This window comes from Ammospiza nelsoni, chromosome 1 (assembly GCF_027579445.1).
Source record: "Ammospiza nelsoni isolate bAmmNel1 chromosome 1, bAmmNel1.pri, whole genome shotgun sequence".
Lineage (NCBI taxonomy): Eukaryota > Metazoa > Chordata > Aves > Passeriformes > Passerellidae > Ammospiza > Ammospiza nelsoni.
In genome coordinates this window covers 18,055,026-18,076,994 of record NC_080633.1, presented here as the reverse complement: position 1 = coordinate 18,076,994, position 21,969 = coordinate 18,055,026, and the positions used below count along the sequence as shown (strand labels likewise).

The following is a 21,969-nucleotide window of genomic DNA, read 5'->3' as shown; positions in this document are numbered from 1 at the left end:
TGTAGAACATTTTTACTCCCAGCCCTATGCTCAGCAGATAGCAAAAGGATGACTTACACTTTTACATTTAAGAAATCAGCCTCATGAAACACCTCAGATTAATCAATTAAGACAGGCTCTTATGCACATCTTTCTCTGACTCAAGCAGGAGGAACATTCCTCTTGAGCATGGAGATCTACAAGTATGCTTTTGGGTATCCAAGGCATGTGAGCTCCACTGGTTCAACAATGCTGAGTGACACTGATTCCTGGGATGCCTTTCAGGGGAAGAGATACAGCATGGCAAATGCTTCAAATTGATTACTCAATCAAAAACCTGTTAATCATTTCCCAAACTACTCAAAAAAGGTTGCTGAAACTACAGCAGAACTTACATTTATTAACTGAGATTGTATTTAATTAAATATAAATCACAAATCTGTCTGGATTACATCTAACTGAAGGGGGCCAACTACAGCTCATTCTGCATATTATAATCTGCAAAGTGAATTTCATACATAGTAAGCATTTCTCCACTAGCAATCTACTCTGGAAAAGGAGCCCAAAGGTCTCAACCCAGTCCCAACAGAGCTTATTTCACCCACTGTCAAGCTCAAAGCAACTCAACCGAAAAACACCAGCTGAAATACAGTGCCAGGGATGAGCCCCTGAAAGAATGTGATAAGTAAATTAGTGCTGTTGAGTCATTTAGCAGAAAACCACTTGGCATTCAACTCTCTAACACAGGAAAAATACATACTTATTTCTCAAAGCACCTCTGGCATTTTGATTAGGCAACTCCAAAATGGTATTTCTTCTTTCGCTTACTTTTCTGTAAACCATTTGACTAATACAACCTCAACCCTATCTACGTGCCAAGGTAGGGGGAGAAGATGAGAAAATAATTTGGCAATGTTATGGAAAATATGTAACACAGGTTCAGCTTAGTTACAAACTCTCAAAAACTGTTTTCTCACTGCATTATTTGCCATTACTATGACTTCATTCAATTCTCTCAAATGAAACCTTTTTAAGTTTAAAATTTAATCTATGATTAGTCTAGAGGATTTACTACAGTCATTAGATAAGCATAGAGCAATACAATTTTTATCTAGAGTGGTCAATCTATGGACTCTCCCTTAAATCCTTGGGAACTACACTTCATGTTTTTATTCAAAGTCAAAGATGATTTGAACTCAACAGAAACCACTGAGAAACATTATACATGTGACAAGCTGGAAAAGAGTCCATTAGACATTCTGGATGTACTATAAGGGAACAAGGAATCACCAGGCTCTGGTCTCAGTGGAAAACTGTGAGCCCTCTTTTAGCATTCTCAACACTTAGGTGTTAAAAAATTAACTTGGATCAAAAATCCACAAAAAAGGGCAATTTACTGTCCCACTATCCTGAAGCATTACTCTTAAACACCTCTTGTCTTTTACTCCTAGTTCTACTACCATATGCCTTGGACCCTCACACCCCAGCCATCTATGACCTTTCCACATATTTGCTTTCACATTCATCCTCTTGTTCTTACCTACCTTCTTCCCACCATCACAGGCACAATATGTTTATTTCATAACAGACTGAGCCGATAGACCAGGATGTTAAAAAACTTGGGATTAAATTAAATCCTGGGAGAACACAAACTACAGTACAGAAATCAACAGTCTGTTAAAAGAAATGAAATATTAAAAACTCCAGGCCTTATGTAAGCAGCAGTAATGCAGGAAAAAAACCTTTTCCTGTGTTTTTTCCACCCTTCTCTCAAAGGCTCTACCTTGCCAGAGCAGATCTGCACAGAGCTGAAGAAGGACAGCTAATAAATTGGAACTATTTAGCATAGACAATTGAAGGGTAGAAACTTTTATACATATTTAGGCACATTAAAAAAAAAGCCTGGTGATAAAATCTAATGTTCTAGACTTCTCAGTGAAAACATGTCTAAGGTCTCATTAACAAGCACACACTGGGACTCTACAGAAAAATACACTGAATAATGTACCTAAGGTTTACTTTAATTTTTATGGAAAAAGGAGCTCCTAGTTGCTACAGGTACTTCTACATAGAAATGTAGATAAAAGCACAAAAAGCAAGATCATACTATTAAGAAAAAAAGATACTGGATTATAATGATATTGGATCCCCAGGTACTATGTTAGACACAAAATAGCTTTGTTCTATTGAAAAATAAAATTTCTTTCATTCTATTTCTTTATGCTCATCCCTGTTCACTTTAATCACAATCACCAAGCCAAAATTTTTTAAAGGAAAACATGTTTTAGGACAATTTACAAGAAACTACTTTCATATGTACAAAACCTATGTTTTGGCATTTACAACTTAAGTAATGTTTGAAGGACAAGATATGGAATCATATTAAATGCACAATCATATCAAATGGCATGAACTTTTCCTCCAGCTCCACTCATTAGGTCTTGATACACCTAATGAGGTGCAAGTTTTTAATAAGAATGCTAGGTTTTTAATAGGCATAGGTATTTTTCAGTCTGGCTCCAAATATTCCTAAAATGCTCTCCTGGAAGACTTCTACCTGTGAGATACCACTTAAATAAATAACTGAGTATTGAAACAGAGCAACTCCAGAAAATAGGAAGAATAGCAAACTGATAGCAAGACACCCTCAAAACACACAAAATAAATACTTCAAGTTATTTCTGGGAATAACAACTCCAGGAAATAGGTAATACAGGCTGGTCAGTATAACAGATTCCCTGGAAAGCAGTATATGCTGATAAAAGTTTCCAATCAGTGACCAATGAATCCACAGTGGAAAATCTGTATCTTCTGATAAAATGCACCCAGTTAGAGAAGGCTTTCAACTTCTTGGCTTAAGATCAACAACCTGGAGCAGTGAAAGTACGAAAAGAACTAATAACCTTAAAAAAATAACAAAATATTTGGGGTAAATCTGTTTTGATGCCCTTCCAGAAAATAACAGGGTGCTAGCTAAAGTCTCCCTCAAGAAGCAGCATGTGCATACTTGAAGCCTCCATGGCTTGTCTGAAGAAAGCCTTGGCTACTTCTTCCATGGGAGGGCAGCAGCAGACACCCACCAAGACACTGCCACAGACCCTGGCCACAGGCTCTAAGCCAGCTCCTCACCATCCCAAGCCAGAGCTCCATGCATCCCTGCTGTCCTCACAACTGCACCACAAAGGCAACTCAAGCCCTATGGTCTCCCAGCCTGTTCTTCCCAAAGTGTCTCTGCTCAGCCCCTGCAGCACCCTGGCCCTCTCCTGTGGGAGATTCCACCACCCTCTGGGTGGGTGTGCAGGGACTCCAGCCAGCTCCTGAAAAAGGCACGAGAGCTCCATGCTGTTGTCCTGTAGGCTCTCTCTTGTTCATGTGCACAGCTGAGGTGGCCCCCTTCTGTCCCTGCTGTTGACCATGAGGATGCTGTGACCAGGAGACACCTAATTCCTTTGCCTGACAACCCAAACCTGCTTTTAGGCCATCATCTCCCTCTGGTGTCACTCCTATTTAAGAGCTCTCCTGGACAAATTGGCATTACCTTCCGTTATAAATGCTTTGAAACTTTACTGCTTACCAAAAGGAAGATTAATGCAAGCCAGGAGCTTGAACTAACTAAATACTAAAATGCTATACCAGACCCTAAAAAAATATAAAAAACATTTCTTTCACTGTTAGAATACATCAAACAGGGTACATGCTTTTATCTTCTGCCCTCTAGACTTAATTAGGTGCTTTGATCCTTTGGAAAAATATTCAAGTGGTCGCAATGAAAGGCAATAGCAATAGAGATGCTTTAATCCACACTCACCTAATCAAATATATAAATGCTGAATTTGGTATGAAACCCTCCTTTTTAACAGGTAAGCTTAATCTATGACAAGGGCAAAGCATAAAGGGTGGGTAATTATAAATTTTCACTGAAAACTGACACAAAAAAACGACACTTCTGTACTGGCACACACTGCTTCACAAAAACAAAATGCTTGGGTCCCCTTAGCTTAGTCTTTCAGAGAGGAAAGATCAAGCGAATTAAGAGAATTATCACGTACAAACTTGAAAAGTGACGTGTTTCTCAATAGGGTGTTTCCAGCTAATTTCGGCAGGGTTTCACAGAGCCCGTTTCCCAATCTGGCTGCAATGCAGGGACCGGCCACCAGGTGGCTGCAGCGCCCGGCCCCGGGCGCGCCGTTCCCCGCGGAGCGGTTCGGGGCCGAGCTCGGCAGCGGAGCGCTCCGGCAACCCCGGGATAACCGGCACGGAGCTCCTGCCCCTCCTGCTGCTGCTGCTGCTGCACAAACACCGCTGCTGCCAACATGTGAAATGACACCTGCAGTTTTGCTCACTCTCTCCGCACAAGCTGCCTGCTCCCCTTATTTGGGAACAGGCAACCTGCAGCAATGTAAAGAGCTTCATCCACCCTATAACCCCCAAAGATCATGTCAAATGCTGGAGAAAAGTGTCTAACACACTTCATCCCATTTTGCTGCTTTTAAAGGTTTAATACACAAAACTGGCAGGTTATTTTTTATTGACATCTACATCCTCTGCCACACAGTTGTTTCTTCTCTTTCCAGCGGGACAAGTCCAACCTTCTCTCCTTCATGAGAACTCTGTTAACTTTCAGGGCATTTGTGCCCTCTGATCTGTATTTCAAGGCATACAACATACCATGGTGCTATAAATAAGCAATAGTTGAGCTATGATTCATGGGATTAGAAGTTACATAAAAATTTCCAGAAAGTAATATTGTTTCCACCTTGACAGGTCTCATGGTGAACCAAGGATTTGTTCACTGCTGTTTCTCTACTGAAAAATACCTCTCAGATAACATTTTAGATAAACAGACCTACATTACATCTTTAGCTGCCTGAGCTCTCCCTGCAAGAACAAGAACACCACAGAACTTTTTTCTCTAGGCCACAAGTGGTGTTTTCCATACTGGTTTGGCACAAAAGATCAATTCCCTTCCTTTCCTAAAGGAACCTGACTTTTCCTAAGTCAAAACAGATAAAGGATGCTTCATGTTTAGGGAGTGATAACAAGTAGGAAGAGATTAACTTTTCACTGCTTAACACACAGGTGATGACAGCTGAGTTAAACTAGGAGGATGAAATGTATGAATCCATCTGCTTCCAAGAGAAAAGTAAGAAAGTTCAAATAAATTAATATTTCCCAGAATGCTTCTAATCTATCACAACTACACAAAGTAAATGGAAACAGGAATTCACATATATTCTTTGTCTTCCAACTAAAGGAGGTACTTAAAGGCACACTGGAAGCAGGTCCCATGCTTTGCTAGAAATGAGAAGCCACCACCAGAAGCAGCAGTCAGCCCATGCTGTCCCCCAGCCAGCTGCACTGCTCTGGCAGGCAGAGCACCAGGGGAACCCAATGCACAAAATCCCACTGCCCCTGTACCTCACCATCACGACAGACTGGGGAAACAAAGTGGGAATGGGCTCCCAAGCTGGAAACCATCTTCCTTAAATCAACGTGTTTTTTCACTCTTTTAAAGGAAAAGTAAGATATCAGCAAACAGGAAGCATGGATGAGAAAATAGCTAAATATCAAAGAGAAACTTCAATTTCTCTTTGATGAAGATTTAGCATAAATTTATAAAAAATAAGTTCATGAGTGAATTAAGAAAGAAAGCAGATAAAGGCAACGTGAGAAGGAGAAAGCTATGAAAATGGAGGGGAGCTGACTGGCATAACCTAGAATTAAGTGACTGATCAATGAGCTTGATGCTCACACTGAAGTGATTTTAAATTTCAAGCTCTTAGGTAACAATTCAAGTCCATTACACAGTTGAAGCATTCAATATACTGGATCTGTAAGACAGTAAAAACAAGACATACCTTGTCTATTCCCATTCTCTTCATCCTAAAGAGGAAGAAAGAGTGCATATTAAAAATTCAATAAATGGAAAAAATGCATAGGCAGCTCTAAGATACAAAGACTTGAAGTGAACTTGTACAGGTAAAGTCTGTATTTTGGTACCTCCTACTTTCTCTACAACTGTTTAACTTAGAGAATTAAGGCTCTTATTTTGAGAATGTAGAGTAATAGCTATTTTAAAGGTAGCTAATCACAATCCTATGAAACATTCCCACAGAAACAACACGAACAGGATTATTTGAAAACAAATGTACTAAACCCCATGAAATACTTCCATGAAGCCTCATACTGCACTCTGCGCTGTTGCAAGCATATTTCACCCTGAAAGCCAGGTAGGAAAGGTTACACTTTAGTCACCTCACCATTCAAGCTGCATATGCAAGAGATACAAAATATTTTGTAAGCAATGTCTGAATATGGTTCCTGAAATTTGAACCAAGTTTGTTTTGCCTTCAGTACTACTACTGCTACTAGAGGAAAACATGTACCCCAAACACTATTTAGTAACAACCTTGAAGAGTCTCCTTCTGCTCACTGATCCCAAAAATCACACAACTGGAAAGTACTGGAGGAAAATGGCATGCTTAAACTAAAAAAAAAATAAAAAAATATTACTTATGTTACCTTCTTGTCAACATTTTGGTATGAAGATCACCAAGGTTAACCTTGTTTAAAGTTCTACCACTTAAGAAGCAAAATTACCTAACAAGGAAAACACCTGCTTGCTTTCTAAACTTCACAGAGTAATAAATACTTAATCAAATACAATTTCTGAGACTAATAGGCAGTATTTCAAAAATATTTCTAACTACTCAGCTAATTAGAACAGCTTTGTCCTGAAAGAAAGAAGGAGCAATTTTAGAAATAATTTTCACCTGGATAATTCCTCCTACTTTTAGATGGACTAACTCAAATTTTCTAGTTATTTTGTATTTAAAGCAAAATCACTATGTTTTTCAAATTATATAAGCTCAAATCAACTACACACTGACCTGAGCAATCCATTCAAGAGAGAAAGTCTCGAAGAACGACAGGAAAATGATGCAGATATGAACACTATATAATGGTGAGGAAAAGACAAGTCTGTCCTAGGAGCAAGAAATTTCTTACAACAATACAAAGTTCTGTTGGAGCTTTGAAAGATATTTGAAAGATAACTTAAAGAGACAAAGAAATAAAGAGTAAAAGAACTCTCCCAAAACCAAAATACAGAGTTAACAAAAATCTAGCATATATTCTACTTTTAAAAAGCCATGATAATGTTATTGGTGCCCCAACAGTGTATCTCTAAGTTGGACAGTCCTGTCTGCTCTATACTTTGGTAAAAATGGCACACTAGAAGGTAAGTACCATGACTGCTTATTCTTGAAGCTCTGTAACAGTCAGCTGGTTTTGAACTATAATCAGCAGCCTAGAATTAGACATGGGTAACTTCTGCACATACTGAGTTGTGGCCCTATCTGTCAAGTGAAAAGACATCTTTAGGACTTGACATATTAGAACTCATAACCTGAAAAATCTGAGTTACATGTTTGGGAGGCTACTTGGTTTGATGCTATATAACAAATATTTTTTAAGAGAAAATTTAGCCAATGTAGAAATATCATAATTTATTAAATACTGCAGTGGGTTTTGTCAGTTTTGTCACTGGTCCTGCAAAGTTCTGGTACCAAAAACAGCTGCAAAACATTATTTTTACATGGTATCAAGCCAATGAGATCAGTCTTTGAAAAATGGAATGAAGGCTTTATAACACAAGTGTTTTGAAACCAGCTTTTCCTCCTACATTCACCCCTTACACAAGGCAAGATGTCAGTATATGCTGCATCCATACCTGAGGAGAAGAATTTATCACTTACTTGCTTCTCAGGCAAATGAACTTGGGAGAAAAAACATCACATGCAGAAACTGAGTTTCTAACAAATCCTAATGAACACCTGATGTTAAAGGCGTTATGCAACACTTGCTTTTTGCAATGCTAGCTTAAGAAATCTTCCACACATTCCATATTAATTTTCTTAAGGGAAAGGAGGCAAGCACAATACATAAATGGGTCATTCCTGATTGCGCAGCTATTCCCAGTTTGGTGTATGTCCCCACAGAAGCACGGTCAAGTACTTCTGCCAAAATGAAGTGTGTCAAATTACACCCTCAGTTTCCAAGGTCATTTTTCACACACGACTGTCCCTCCCAAGAGACTGACCAGACAACAGTTTTTTCCATAACCTATCACAGTGTTTAAAAGTTAGTTAATTAAGGCCAATTACAGTGAGAAAGAGACCCTTGATTTGTACTTATATAGTTGTTTTGTGCAGGAACCATGAAAAGATAGTAGAACTTAGCAAAATACCCTGAATTTGACCTAGACCTGCACCACTACATACATATGGAATGCTAAATGAATTAGCTATTAAAATATTATATATGTATATATATATACATATACACATATACATATATACATACATAACAAAAAAATAAACAATCAAAATGCAACATAAAAGCATTCCATTTTAAAATAAGCAGATTCACTTCCCTGAATTGATCATAACCAATCATTTTCACATGGGGAAAGGGTGTCACAATAAAAAAAAAAAATCACCTGAAGTCCTACAAGGAGTTTATGCAATCAAGACAAGAGTGTTTTTGGACTCAGAGCAGTCAGCCACATCTTGGAGACAGATCTGCCTAGATCTCCTTCCTTGCACCGAATTCTTCAGACAATAAACAAAAAGGCTTTACAACTGAGCAAAGGTTTTATTAGACTAACAACTAGAACACTGAACCTCTCAAAATTTAAAAGCTGATCACCTCCAACACACCTAACTAGAGAACAGATTATACATTTTATGAAGTAATGCCCACTCTTCTCCACTCAAATACATCCTCTGGCAGGCAGTTCTTTGCTTCCAAGAAAATTCACCTCAGTGGCTTTCCAAGCAGCAGCATCCTCCAGCATACAGAAAGCTTATCTTCCAATTCCCATGGAATATGCAGCTGTGGTGTGATCTTTACCACACCCTCCAGGCTAAGAATATTATGCTCTATGTTCTTGAGATGCTACTGTTGTCCCTTGTGAAGAATCTTGTCCTCCTCTTCCCACAGGATTCCACCTGACTCATTAACAGCTTTTTCAAACATGCAAAACACAAGCCACAGGAGCAGAACTTTGAATGGAGACACTTACATGAGTATTTCTGAATGGGAACCTACAGTCGGTACTAAAAAAATCAAAAACATATATATATATCCTACAGAATGTGGAAACATTGTTCAAAAGCACTATTAGATATTTTTCTTTCTTTTCACTACCTCTACTAGTTTATGTCGATTTGTAGTAAAATTTAAGAGATCGTAGAGCAAGCTTACCTTGGGGGGAAGGGGCAGGGAGGAATTAACAAACACTAAAATAAAGAAGGTAAAATGCTTTTTACCCTCAGGTAAACAATAGAGACTTCTGCACTGATCTAGAGGGAAAGCACCAGCATCCCACTGACACTTGTGATAACAAAGGGGCTGAGGCTCTGGGAAACAGGTCAAGGATTGAGAGACTCCAGCTGTTATGTAAAGGGCATCTTCAACATCCAGCTGTCATCTCTGTCTTATATCAGCAGTGGCTGCAGCCTCAGGTGTGAAGGAGGGACAAGGCTACTACAGAAAGCCAAATAATATTCATTGTTATTATACTCCCTTTGAGGAGTGCAAAATGAAACATCTGTGACTTCTGAGGCACTTACAATTTTGATCAATGAGGAAAGAGAGAGGACTGATACTTGAGCTTACAATCAATGACAGAGACTCTAATTAGCTGGTGACCTTATCTGATCAAAGATCCTACTTAACAGCTGAGAAATCAGATTTGCCTCATATTAGGATCAGGATGACAATAGGTGAATTTCATTCTTTTGTACCATAACTCAGGTACATACATTTCTACAAAAGCGACCATATGAATACCCGTAAACAGTAACATCTGTACTTTTTTTTGCTTCACCTCATGGACATTAAAAGGAAGAGAAGAGAATATAACCATTCAGGTTAATATAACCATTCAGGAAAAGGGCTTGGTCCAAATGATCCTTACCCTCTTTATATGTAACTGAATCCATGAATAAAGGTGTTACAGTATCCAATCATTTCATTATTCCCTTTTCAAAATCAGACAGAAATAGGAATGAATGAACCAGATTCAAACATGTCAGAGAAGAAATACAGAAAAAATTAAGAAGGCATGAAGATCTCTATTGCAGAAAAAGAGGGAGTTAAGAGCTTCAAGACAAGGTGCTGGGCTCACTAATAACTGCTTGAGTCTCTCAAACCATCAGATATGAACTAGAAAGAAAGGACTGATATTTAATTTTTATAATGTCCTTCCCTTGTGCCTGTCTCCTTTTGCATGTGAAAAACATATTGACTCCCTCAGAGACATCTAGTGATGGCTTTTTTCCAGAACATATCCAGTCAATTCTTAGTTAAGGAGGCTAATCCTGCTTATGCTGTTTATTTTCACCCTCTGCACAAACGGGGGCTCTTGTTGAGAGATGCTAACAAGTGCATGTCATTTGTTCTGCTCAAGGCTAAGGCTTCCCCACCCTCCTTCCTCTGTTTCACACTGAATTCAGCCAGAGACTGCTATTACCTGTGCTCAATGACAGAAATGCTGGAAACACCTGACACTGCTAACAGTTTCACTTCCATGTAACTTCAGTGACTCCTTGTCAAGGAAAAAACTTTGGGCATTTAAGCAAAGGCTGAATAGCTGAGGTAAATTGGAAAAATGTGCCAACTTTCTTCTGCAAAGCTTTTTCTACTTCAAAAGAAATCTTACAGCCACCAAGGGCAGGCAAAGACAGAAAACTTTACTGAAAGACACCTGCAGAGACACATGAGTCAATTGACCTCATGCTCTTTCCAGAAAGTGTCATCACCCGTTCCCCAGCTTGGTAAGAACTTATTCTTCTGCCTGACTGGAAAAGCAAAAGCAAAACTGGGGGGTAGCATGGCTCATGAAAACTACTACACTTGATGCCTTTAAAATGAGCAAATGCTATCTGAACTCACTAAGAAACAGCCTCTCTCAATTTTCAAATTCCTCTCATTATTAAATGGACTTTTTCTCAACACCCCATATTACAGCAACTTTCAAAAGCTCCAGTCACAAAAAAGAACATGTACATGCTTTGAGAAAGGAAGACCAATTAGCTACTTAACATTCAGATATTCTTGTTTTAAATTTAAAAAAATGTAAAATACTTTAAGAAAGTTGTCTTTTAATGTAGGCCAGTATATGTCTTGTTTATATTCATCTCAACTGCATGTCCTCTTTTCAGCAGAAAGAATGTAACACTGAAACATAATCTGTCTTTCTAATGTACAACTGAGTTTAGGATACTCAGAAACCAAGGTAAACATTCTTCTTTATCTCTTAATGTGATGGTGTGACAAACTTCAACTGGGGAGGGGAACAACAACAGCAAAAAAACCCAAACATCCTACCCTTCAAGTCTACACTTCAGAATAGGTAGTTCTTCAGAACTACCTGTTCTGAAGTGAACATAACTTAGAACAGACTAAGTAATGACACTGGCTTCGGGCAAAAACAATCTACAGAGAAATACTTACCTGTTCTGCAATGACCACTGTTCCTATCCATGATACAATTATTTTTGACTAACAAACTCAGTCAATTCCATTTTATTGGAACAGATCAGCAAAAACTATTAAACAGTGTCATGAAGCCACCCACCTTACAAGGGATCTCTCATCTGTGTAAGACAGATCTATAAACACATTTACTTTCAAGTAAGTGGGATTTATGACCCTAAAAGGTACAAGGCTTTATATAAAGGGCTTCATTATTAATTCCACTTACTTTAAAAGAAAACTGAACTGCAGATTCTGGAGGGTAAACTATGAAGTGTCTTAAGGTGAAGCCAAAACCCTGAGATGTCCTCCTTAGCACGACAGTTTTAGGACCAGGCCAAGAGAAAGTTTCTTCCTCCTCCGATGGTGATATAGCTTCACTCTGCTCTTTTCCATCTTTATTTTTTGATGCCTAAAAGAGAAAAAGATACAGGAGTTTTAATTTGGATCATTGAAAAATAAAAAGAAAACAAGAGCAAGAATTCCCAGACATCCCAGACTTGAAAATAGAATTTCTCCCCCCATAACCAAAACAACCTGAAGATCAATAGTATTTTCAAATGTGTATGCTAAAGCAGCACCCTTTACACCATTGCATCTCTAGTCATACTGCACATAGAATAACACTTAAATTTTAAATGAGGTTAGATATTTAAAAAATCAGCATTCAACAGTGAAAGACTTGAAGGAACCATAAGAAATGCATACAGCTTGCATGTTTTATTTGCCTTCTATTTAGAGATAAACATGTGACTTCCGGGACCCCATTTCTGGCTGTACATATCTCACATACACAAGTACAAAACAAATTTCTCCTTCCCACACAATTCAGGGAAGATTTTCTTGACTACCACCTCCTCATTTAAGACAAGTAAAACAGAACATGCAATTGGTTAGATTCCTCCAGTAAGACATTTTTCTCTAGTCATATCTATTGCTTCACCTTTGTTTTTTCCACCCTCAGCCATTGCCTCCAAACATTTCAGTATGCGAATTCTAAACACAAAAGTAAAAAAATCCCCTTTCCTTTTACAGTCCTACTGCAATCCTTCCTCTCAAATAAGCAATCTTGGGTGGGTTTTTTCCTTATGGGTAATTTTATATACCTATGACTCAAGCAACATATTAAAATATCTACTTTCTCAGCCTTATATAAAATCTTTCATTTCAACTTTCCAAGTGAGTGCCACACCAGCACTCAAAGGCAGGAGACACAAAGAAAGCATGCAAAATTCTATGACCCTCCTCTAAAGATTCTAGTTCAACGATGCGTGAAACAAATTTAGATACCAGAGCCTATAGCCTATTCAAAGGGTATTCAAACAGAAATAATAGTCTTCTTGTCCTCCAGTAGCTCTGCTGCTGTGGCTCAGCAACTGGCTGATCAGTGCCAGAATTTACTGCTCAGTTTCTCCCTGTCTTATTCCAAAATAATCTCTTTTGCTTCAGTCTTAGAGCTGGAATCTCAAACTGCAGTGCTAGTTGGCAAGGTGGACTCAGCCAGCTCCAACCAACATCTACAGAGAACAGAGCATTTCCACTCTAACCACCAGGACACCAATACATTACTACAAGGAAAATACTGCAGCTCCTTAATGAGAGTTAATCCACCAGAATAACATTTTGCATTCAGGTATGTAAAACACAACACATTTGTCCACAGATGCTACAGTCTGTCCTCAGAAACCCACATCTTGCTTTTGTCCAACAGGGAGAACCAGCAAACACTAGCAGCAAGTGCTCCAAAAACCAGCCTCCCTTCCTCCAACAACCCTGTTTTCAGCAAGAGAAAAACATACAAGTGGACACTACAGCCAAGCCAAGAAATGGAGCTGCTTCAGGAACAAGAAAATATGGAGAAACCAGAGCAGCCTGACAGCCTGCTCTCCCAAACAGTGTGGAAGAATTAATGGCAGATTCTGGCAAGAATAGTTATAAATATCAAGGACTCCATCTCAGCCTAGTCTGTCCTCATCTATCATCTTCATTCATGTTTTAAAGTGCTAGTGTGAAACCGAGAAGACTCTGCAATTAGATGACTAATGAACGAAAAATTAGTGAGCATTGCAGAACTGCCAAGATGAGAGGCTCGAGCTTAAAGTTCAAACAATGCAAAGATTAGTAAAATTTACATAATCCTTTAGCCTAAGGATGGAGTTTGTTATTGAGGAGTTCCTAACCACTCTGTTCAGCTTCTGAACACAAGAGCATTTTATCAGTTCTGCACATATAAATGTTGCTTTTCAGGCTTTCAATCTCAGAACACATGCAGAAACTGGAGCCAGGAAGAACATCTTGATCCTAGTAAACTGGCAAAAGAAATAGCTCCCAGTAAGAAAAATATCACTGGCCTCTAAAAAATGACAGTGATTTCCTCCATCAAGTGACTCACAGCAACCCCTCTATTTAATATTCCCCTGCAATCTTTTGTTTCTTCTCTCAGATTTTTATACACAAGACATGATGCAAAGTTTCAAATTATCTAACCGCAGATATTGAAAAATGTCCATAAGCAAATATCCATAATTACAAATAGGTAACCAGCAAGCTTAAATGTAGCACTGAAAAAATCTAAGTCTTCAATATACTTGCATCTTTTTTCTAACAAAACCCTCCTTAATTAGCCAAAAGGTAGTTTTAGTATGTGCAACAAGTAAAGACTATAATTTCCATACAGAAGTACTGCAACCTCAGTTCAAAATAGACCCATACAGATAACTTCACTGACTTTTAGAAACAGGAGTTTCAGCATTTCAGTGTAGCAAGAGAACCCCTAATTTCCTTGTAATTTCATTTAAATGTTTAGCATTCACAAGTTACTGAACTAGAGGTTACTCATAAACCCACAGTCAATTATTTCTTGAAAGAGCACACTAAAAGGGAAAGGTGAACTTCATGCCAGCCTTGGACCCCCTGCAAGCTCTGCCAACAGGGTAACAGAAAAAGCCAGCAGTATCAGTAATAAATGTGAGATATGTTCAGTAATAGCAACTTTCAGCCACCACTTCAAACAAGCAAGAATCTGATTTATAAAGAGAATCAACATCTGTTCAGTAACCCTCTGACACTTCCAACCACAGCACACACATCAGAATATCCCTTGCCAGAAAAAGCTTTAAAAAGGAACAAGAGAAGTTCTTAAAAACATAAACAAAACAAGGATGCAAGACAGCAAGCAAGAAACAGATGATGTTTAGCACAGACAAGTACACACTACTGAAGGCAAAGTCCCTACAGTTTTCCTTGCAAATCAAACATTAAGTTACAAATACATAAGTATCTCATATCCATAAGAGAATCTGTCTTTTGGGTAGTCATTTGCATTACAAGAAATGAGAAATGAATGTTTCATTTTCATTTAAGATCTAACAAACCAAAGATCATTGTGCCACAGTCCTTACTGAAGACCTGTATGTTTATTTCTCTATAGATTCAGTCCTCAAAATCTAAGTCAGAATGCATACAATCGAGTTCAAGGACTGAAGAATCCCAGGCTAAATTATTCAAGCATCATTTCCCTGGGGAATTTTTTGTACAAGGTTTCTGCACAAAGTATCTCAAAGCATCATTTCCTGTTCTATGCAATTGCAAGGACATACAACAGATGCTTAAATGCACTGTAAAACGAAAACCTTGTTTTTAATATTATTTAACCCTTCTTTCTGAGCAATGAAAACATCCATGAAAAATCAGATGGCATTACAAAAAACTACATGAATCACTGGCAGCTTAACATGCACTAACAGAATTATCAGTAAGAAATCAGTAAGTAGCATTATGTTTGTAAATAATATTATTTCAAATTAAAAGTAAGTCTCAAAGCAATAGTTTCCCATTATATCAGTCTAAAAAAACTAGCACATCCAGCCTGCATGACCTCTAAAGCCCCTCTGATTTTTAATCTTCTCATCAATTTACAGGCCTCAATGTGCAGTACTGTACAAGCTGAAAATCCTTACGTGACAGTTGCAGGCAACTGCAATCAAAGCTATAAATAGTCATATTGTCTAAACAGATAAACAGGTATGGTCTCAGTTCTGAACACTGAAAAGGTGAAAAATTGTGAACACAAGAAATAATTGATACATTGTACCATCTATTCTGGAAAAATCATTCAAGCCCTTTTAAAGCTCGTATGAGCAATCAATTCCTATCTTTATTTTGTGTTCAGTACCCAAATTCAAAATTATCCCTAAAGAAATGGGGCATGGGACTGGCATCCAGATTTGCTACCTTTTTAGACTGTTTTGGTTTGTGTCTTTTACCATACAGAGTGCTTCACAAATCAATTACGTAAATAAAAGTCTCATTGTAGATGTAAGGGTTTCCCACATTACATTTTTCAGAGCCTACATCTGTATTTAAAAAACAAACTAAAACAAAAAAATCCCCAACTCTCAAACCAACCAAACAACATCCCCCCCACCAGACCATCCATGGGACTTATCTATCAATAACCTCAGTCACAACATGGAGACAGCCTGTGCTAAGCAGTACATGCTTCAGCTGCACTTAACAAATGTTCAACTTTTAGATGGTCTACCAAGAAAAGTGATACCTGGTACAGCTGTTCAGCTGGACTGATATATGCTGAACAGAAAATGAGCTGGTGTTACCCATTTTACTGATTCAACAGCCATCGTATATATGATGTTTAAGGCTTTTCAGTAGCTACTGACATAAGCCAGAGGAAAAAACCATAGTTATTAATCCCTAAAATCTTCCTGAGACACAGACAGGATATTCCAAATGCTCTAATATAGCTCAACTGACTTGAAAGCAGGGATATTTCTTGTATAGGGTCATCTGCTTTCCCCATTTTTGTACTCAGTCACTATCACTTAGCTAACTGCCCTGTTAAATATCTGCTACTGCAGAGAAAAAGGCTTTTCTAGGACAGTCTTGCCTTATTTAATGTGACAAGAAAATAGATTCTTTAAAAAGCTAACAAAGAAGAAATAAAGCTTTTTCTGGCTAAGCCTAGAGAATATGTAGGAAAAAAAAACTTGACTACAAGGCAGTGGTATAAAAGATTATACAACCTTTTCTGAGATACATTGTCTACATCTTTGCAGCACAGGAAGGCATATAGAGCATACAAAGACTGTATTTTATCTTAGTAAAATAGCAGGATCACTCCCACTAGGTGTAAATTGAGTCTTTCTTTCAGTTCTCAAGCTAATAACCCAAAATTTGAAGGGAAATGGGTCACCATAATCATGTACTGAAACAGTCTAAAGATGTAGTGAGGTAATTTCTAATGTATCTTTAAATCAAACTAAAATGCACAAACAACATCTTACACAGAAGTTATTCCATTACTGACACAAAGTTGACATTAAGTAAATCCATCTTCCAGGTATTCAGAACACAGCCCTCTTCTCAAGACAAATCAGTTCCATCATTTTTAGCCTCAGGAAATACAATCATCTCTTACTCACTGCAAAGAGACCAGCAGGAAAACTGGAACACAGAAACCCCAAATCCAAATCGTTTCTCTAAACTTCTGACTGACTCTTACGTTTACCAAAAATTGTAATCTCACCCTGAATGGGTAGCTTGACAGAGACAGAAATGCAGGCAGGAAATATAACCTGTCAGTATATATACCAACAGTGTCCTTCCCTCAAAGGAGTGTTTCATCATTTTATGCCCTTGAAAGATGGCTACAGAGTATAATCAACATTGTTCTCCAAAACCACATGGACAGTGAGAAATCAGTCTGCCAAATGGGTGAGATATGAGGAAATCTATAAAAATCCTCAATGTAAGATTGTTGATGGTAATTGACACCATAAAAAAAACATCTAGAATCCACAGAAAGCAAGAGAGGCAAAAAAAAAAAAAAACCAACCAAAAAACCAAAACAAAACCTGAGAAAAACACCAATTGAATATTTAACAGCTGTACATGCTAGACTTGTTAAAAAACTCTCAGCCGAATTCCAAAGATGAATGCAGCAGTGCATGCATAATACCAAAGCTGTCCCTTCTTTATTAACATCAAAATTAGCATACACAGTTAATTAATAAATTTCCCAAATGTTTCAGTATTTTTAGTGTCAAACTGGAGCATTCATTTTTGCATATTACTCCAGTGTCACCCGTCACACTGAGCAAGCAACAAGGTTACAAAAAAGAAAAATGTTAAATTTATGTATAGATTTAACCTGATGACAGATAATAAAGAATAAGTAACTGTTCCTACCAACATGCTCTACCTACTTCAATCCAAAAGTACATCCTTTTTCTTGTCTACCTTTTAGAAATACAAACATTACTTGGGCATGGCTGAATGCAATCAACACCTATCAAAGTGAACTTTGCCAAGCAGAAATAAGTCACTAATTTAAAAGTAAATTTCCCTCAATCCAGTAATGAGCTGAACATTCTACATACAACTAAAATGCAATACAGATTCACAGCACAATACAATCAACCTAACAGTATCGACCACACATTTATGTGACTGCTGACATTTATTACGCGCTGATACACAGAAGTGAAATTGGTTCACTCCACTGACAAAGTCTTTATCTACAGAGTGACGCTGCAGGAGCATTCCCCAAACAGAAAAATCAGGTGGTTTGAGACAGATGTACTGAAGCACAGAGGAGTTTCCTATCCCAAACATCTCTAAGTGGGCCACATTTCACATCTAATGGGCCACATCTCCCTGCGGTCCATTCCTCTTTGCAGAATGGGCCACAGGGAAATGGATCCCACTCAACAGATCTGACTGGTAGCAAGACCCTCAGTGCATGAGACAGAAGGTTTTTGTCTCCGTCCTGGCCACTTCAGTGCTACATATTTAAGGAAGCTGCAGGAAGGATTTGGTTGCTCAGGGCTGGTAATTGCTCAGCCTGTTTTCAGAAGTTACCAAGAGGAGGCTGCCTCATCATGAAGCACCTGAAACTGGAGATGCAGATGTAAACAATCCCTCAAAGCTCTAAAAGATCAAACAGTTACAGAACCACACTCACCACAAGACAAGATATGGAGATAAACACAGCCTTAGTCCACACACATAAAACCATCAGTAGATAGCATTAACAGAGAGAAAAAGCTGGTCTAGTCAGGGCCCTCACTCTGGGGTCACTGTTGTCTGGTTTTGGAACTGGGGACACAGCTCTTCTTCCATGCTACAGTTCTTTGTGAAGTTGAGAGGAGGAAGGGAAAGAAAAAAGTAAGAGTTTCCAGAGGAAGACTTCAACTCCCAAACTCAGGGGAAGTACCAGCACTCAGAATCACTGGAGTTCCCATGTATCTCTTACTGGGCAAGGGTAATGCATGCATGAAGAGCAGCATATTTGCTGAGACATCCCAACACTAACATTTCTCTTGTACTGCAGCTGAGTGGGATGCACTAACTGGAAAGGGCAATAGAGGCAAACAAACTGAAGAATTCAATTGCCACTAGAACAAGATGCAAATCCTTTATGACTACAAGTGGAGACTTTCACTACAATTTATGGTTCAATATCAAACAAGAGGAAAACAGGAACAGATTATTAGTGATCACAATAAGACTAAGGGAAAGACAGGCAATGCCATTCCTCCTGTTTGCTGCTCACCTGGGTTGGTGAGGTGGGACTCAAGCAGCCACCAATAACAGCAAGGTGGTCTCCATGAGCTGCTCTCCCTCTCTTACGCCCCTCATGGGTCTTGCAGAGACTCACAGTGAGACAATTCAGAGCAAGGGAAGGCAATAAAGATGTGAGCATCCCCCGATGGAGTGACCACAGTCTAGGTGTGTCCCTCACAGGAGCTCACCTCTCATCACTTTAACACAACACTATGGCACTAAGCCTGGGTGTTTTTTGGTGGACTAACCAAACTGAATTCAGACACGTGTTAGGACATCACCCTGGGAGCAAACCTATCTTTCCTTTAGGACTGTGAATCTCACCCAGATGAAATAGAAGCTGGTATAGTTCAGTAACAAATGCAGCAGCTGCTTGCCAGCAGCAGAGGTTAGTGAGAACACCAAACTTTGCAGTGCATCTCAGGACTGAAAACCTTAATTCAATAAAATACATAAACCATAACCTTAAACCAAGACCAGGTAAGGAGAAAGGCAGCTAAGATGGCAATACATAACTACTCTCAGTGCATGAAGTAAGTGGGAAATCTGCGACCTTTCAAAAGCCAAGCATCTGTGCCAGCATGGCAGATGGCTGGGAGGCACAGGGAAGGAAACAAAATTCTGTCAAGCACCATGCAGGCTACAGAGCTGGCTTGGGCTTGGAAGCAGGACAGAGGGATACATGTTTCTGTGTACTTTCTGCCTACTTCTGTAGTACTAGCATTGTAGCAAACACAGTCATTCAAAGGAGAAACAGCATTTTCAAGATAAAGGATTTCAGTTCTCATAAAGGTCAAGGCATACACAGAAAACAAAACAGTAAAAACTTCCATGTGTGCATGTTATTACTACACAGCTCAAACTTGCCTACTGCACTCTACTGCTCATGAAAGGCGGCTCTGTAAAGCAGCTGGTGCTCATGTCAGTCTCGCCACAAAACCCAAAAAGCAAAGCTGAAGGCTTTCTACAGCAAGGATGATCTCAAAAATGCCCCCTTCATGTGTCTGTTCAACTGAAATTTTTTCAGTTTACCTGGCTCTGCATTAAAAGCAGTAATACCCCAAGTGGTTCTGCAAACTGCACCTAGCTAGACATACTTGCTTGAATGAAAGCAGCTTTCAGCTTCCAGGCCAGGTGAGTTCAGAAAGAGTTGTTCTACTTTGAAGTAAGGAAAATTCCAACTTACTAAGTGCTGCCTAGACTTAATGTAACTTTTTTCTTTTTCTAGACAGCACAATCTCTGTTTTTTCTTAGACAGTAGTTCTGACAGCTGGATCTTTTGAACAATGCTTTAAACTCTAGATAGTACCAAGTGTAGCATATTTCAATTCATTAATCTACCATATGTCTATTTTAGTTTTATATACATATATACACACAAAATTAAGTATACTGTGTTGTGTGTGTACATATATTTGTTTCTACACATCCAAAAAGTGCACTAATTGACTGAGATTCTTTACAAAGCTAATTAAGTGCACTTCAGATAATAATTTATACTGCCACAGAGTAACAGCCCATTTCAAACAACAGCAACAGCACTAAGACACAGAGTAAGAAGTATATAATGAAACACTTCACACACTAATTTCACTATGTGTTTTGTTTGTATCTTGAATTTTGTTATTCATAACAACACACATGGAGTTCATAATATTAAATTTAGTCAGAAAAACATTAACAACAAAGAGAAATTGAGAGCTTCCTTGTTTTCTTATAGAACCATTAGCAAAAGCCTCCCCTCTTAACAGCTACATCCTTAAACTGGAAAGAAAGGAAACATCTGCAGGGCTGGTAGCTAGCATAACAGCAAAATATCATGCGATCTTAATTTAGCTTAATTGAAAATTTTCCTTCTCTGCTTATTCTGTCATTGCTTGTTAGGAATAGGAAATTCTCTGTCCTCACCTTACAGTGCAATGTGAAAATATCAGAGACAGGAGACAAAGAAAGCATGCTTCTGCTCCTCAGCATTGAAGAAATGAAGAAATGTCTGAGATTATTCCATGCAAGATACAAGAATCTTCTCAGCAGTCTAACAGAAGTGGTAAGAGCACCTTGCACAGTCACCAGCTGTCAAGGGCTGGCTTATACTGGCTCTTTCAACCGATAGGAACTTTTTCAGATCCAAGACTATGAGCTGTCCCATGACCCACTCTGCTTCCTACAAATGGGGAGAGGACAATAAAAACTCCACCTCTGTCCCCAGCTAAGTACACTAGTGCCAAAATAGGAAGGAGTGTCAATGAAGTTTGTACTCTTTCTGCTTTCAAGAATAACCTGGTCTTCACCAAACAAACAAGATACCAGATAGCTTCCACTACACTTCCACTACAGTATAAGCACAAATGTATTTACATGTGAAACAGCTTTGCAGAAGCCTTCAAGAAAACCAAAACCACTGCACAATATAAAATCACCAAAATCACCTGCACAGACCCCACTGCAATAAACTGATGCTCCACACTTGAAACTACTACCAGCCCTGAAACTACCTACAGATTTCTTTCCTTTCATAGTGTTTTTCTCCACTGCAGCCAGAAACTATAACTTGAATCAAATTATCAACTCCACAAGGGACACAGTTAAAATTTACCAAACCACCCAAGAGAACAACCAGTTTTCCTCAGCTTCTTTGTCCCTATGGCAAACCTCTATGTTGACTAGGCTACTCCAGGGTGCAGCTACAATACTGAGTAAGAGCTTTACTGCTTTGGAGCTGAGCAGTGGTCAGTGCATCCTTATACCTGCTCTCTATTGAATGTAAGCATGAGGCTGACCTTCTCTTACTGAAACTACTGAACTTTGCAACATAAACAGAATATGCTCATTTCTGTTCTAAAACCAAGAAAATGAGGTCATGTA

At 38.6% G+C, this 21,969-nt stretch overlaps 1 protein-coding gene across 4 annotated transcripts in view; it reads right to left on the bottom strand.

The window, feature by feature from the left end:
* Positions 1-21,969, bottom strand: part of ARHGAP21 (Rho GTPase activating protein 21) — a 113,224-nt gene that overhangs the window by 55,128 nt on the left and 36,127 nt on the right. For all 4 annotated transcript variants that reach the window (XM_059493718.1, XM_059493727.1, XM_059493736.1 and 1 more), the window contains 2 exons: positions 11,750-11,932; positions 5,838-5,862 (listed from right to left, as the gene is read on the bottom strand). In XM_059493718.1, coding sequence (XP_059349701.1) covers positions 5,838-5,862; positions 11,750-11,932 — 208 coding nt within the window. The remainder of the gene's footprint in view (positions 1-5,837; positions 5,863-11,749; positions 11,933-21,969) is intronic.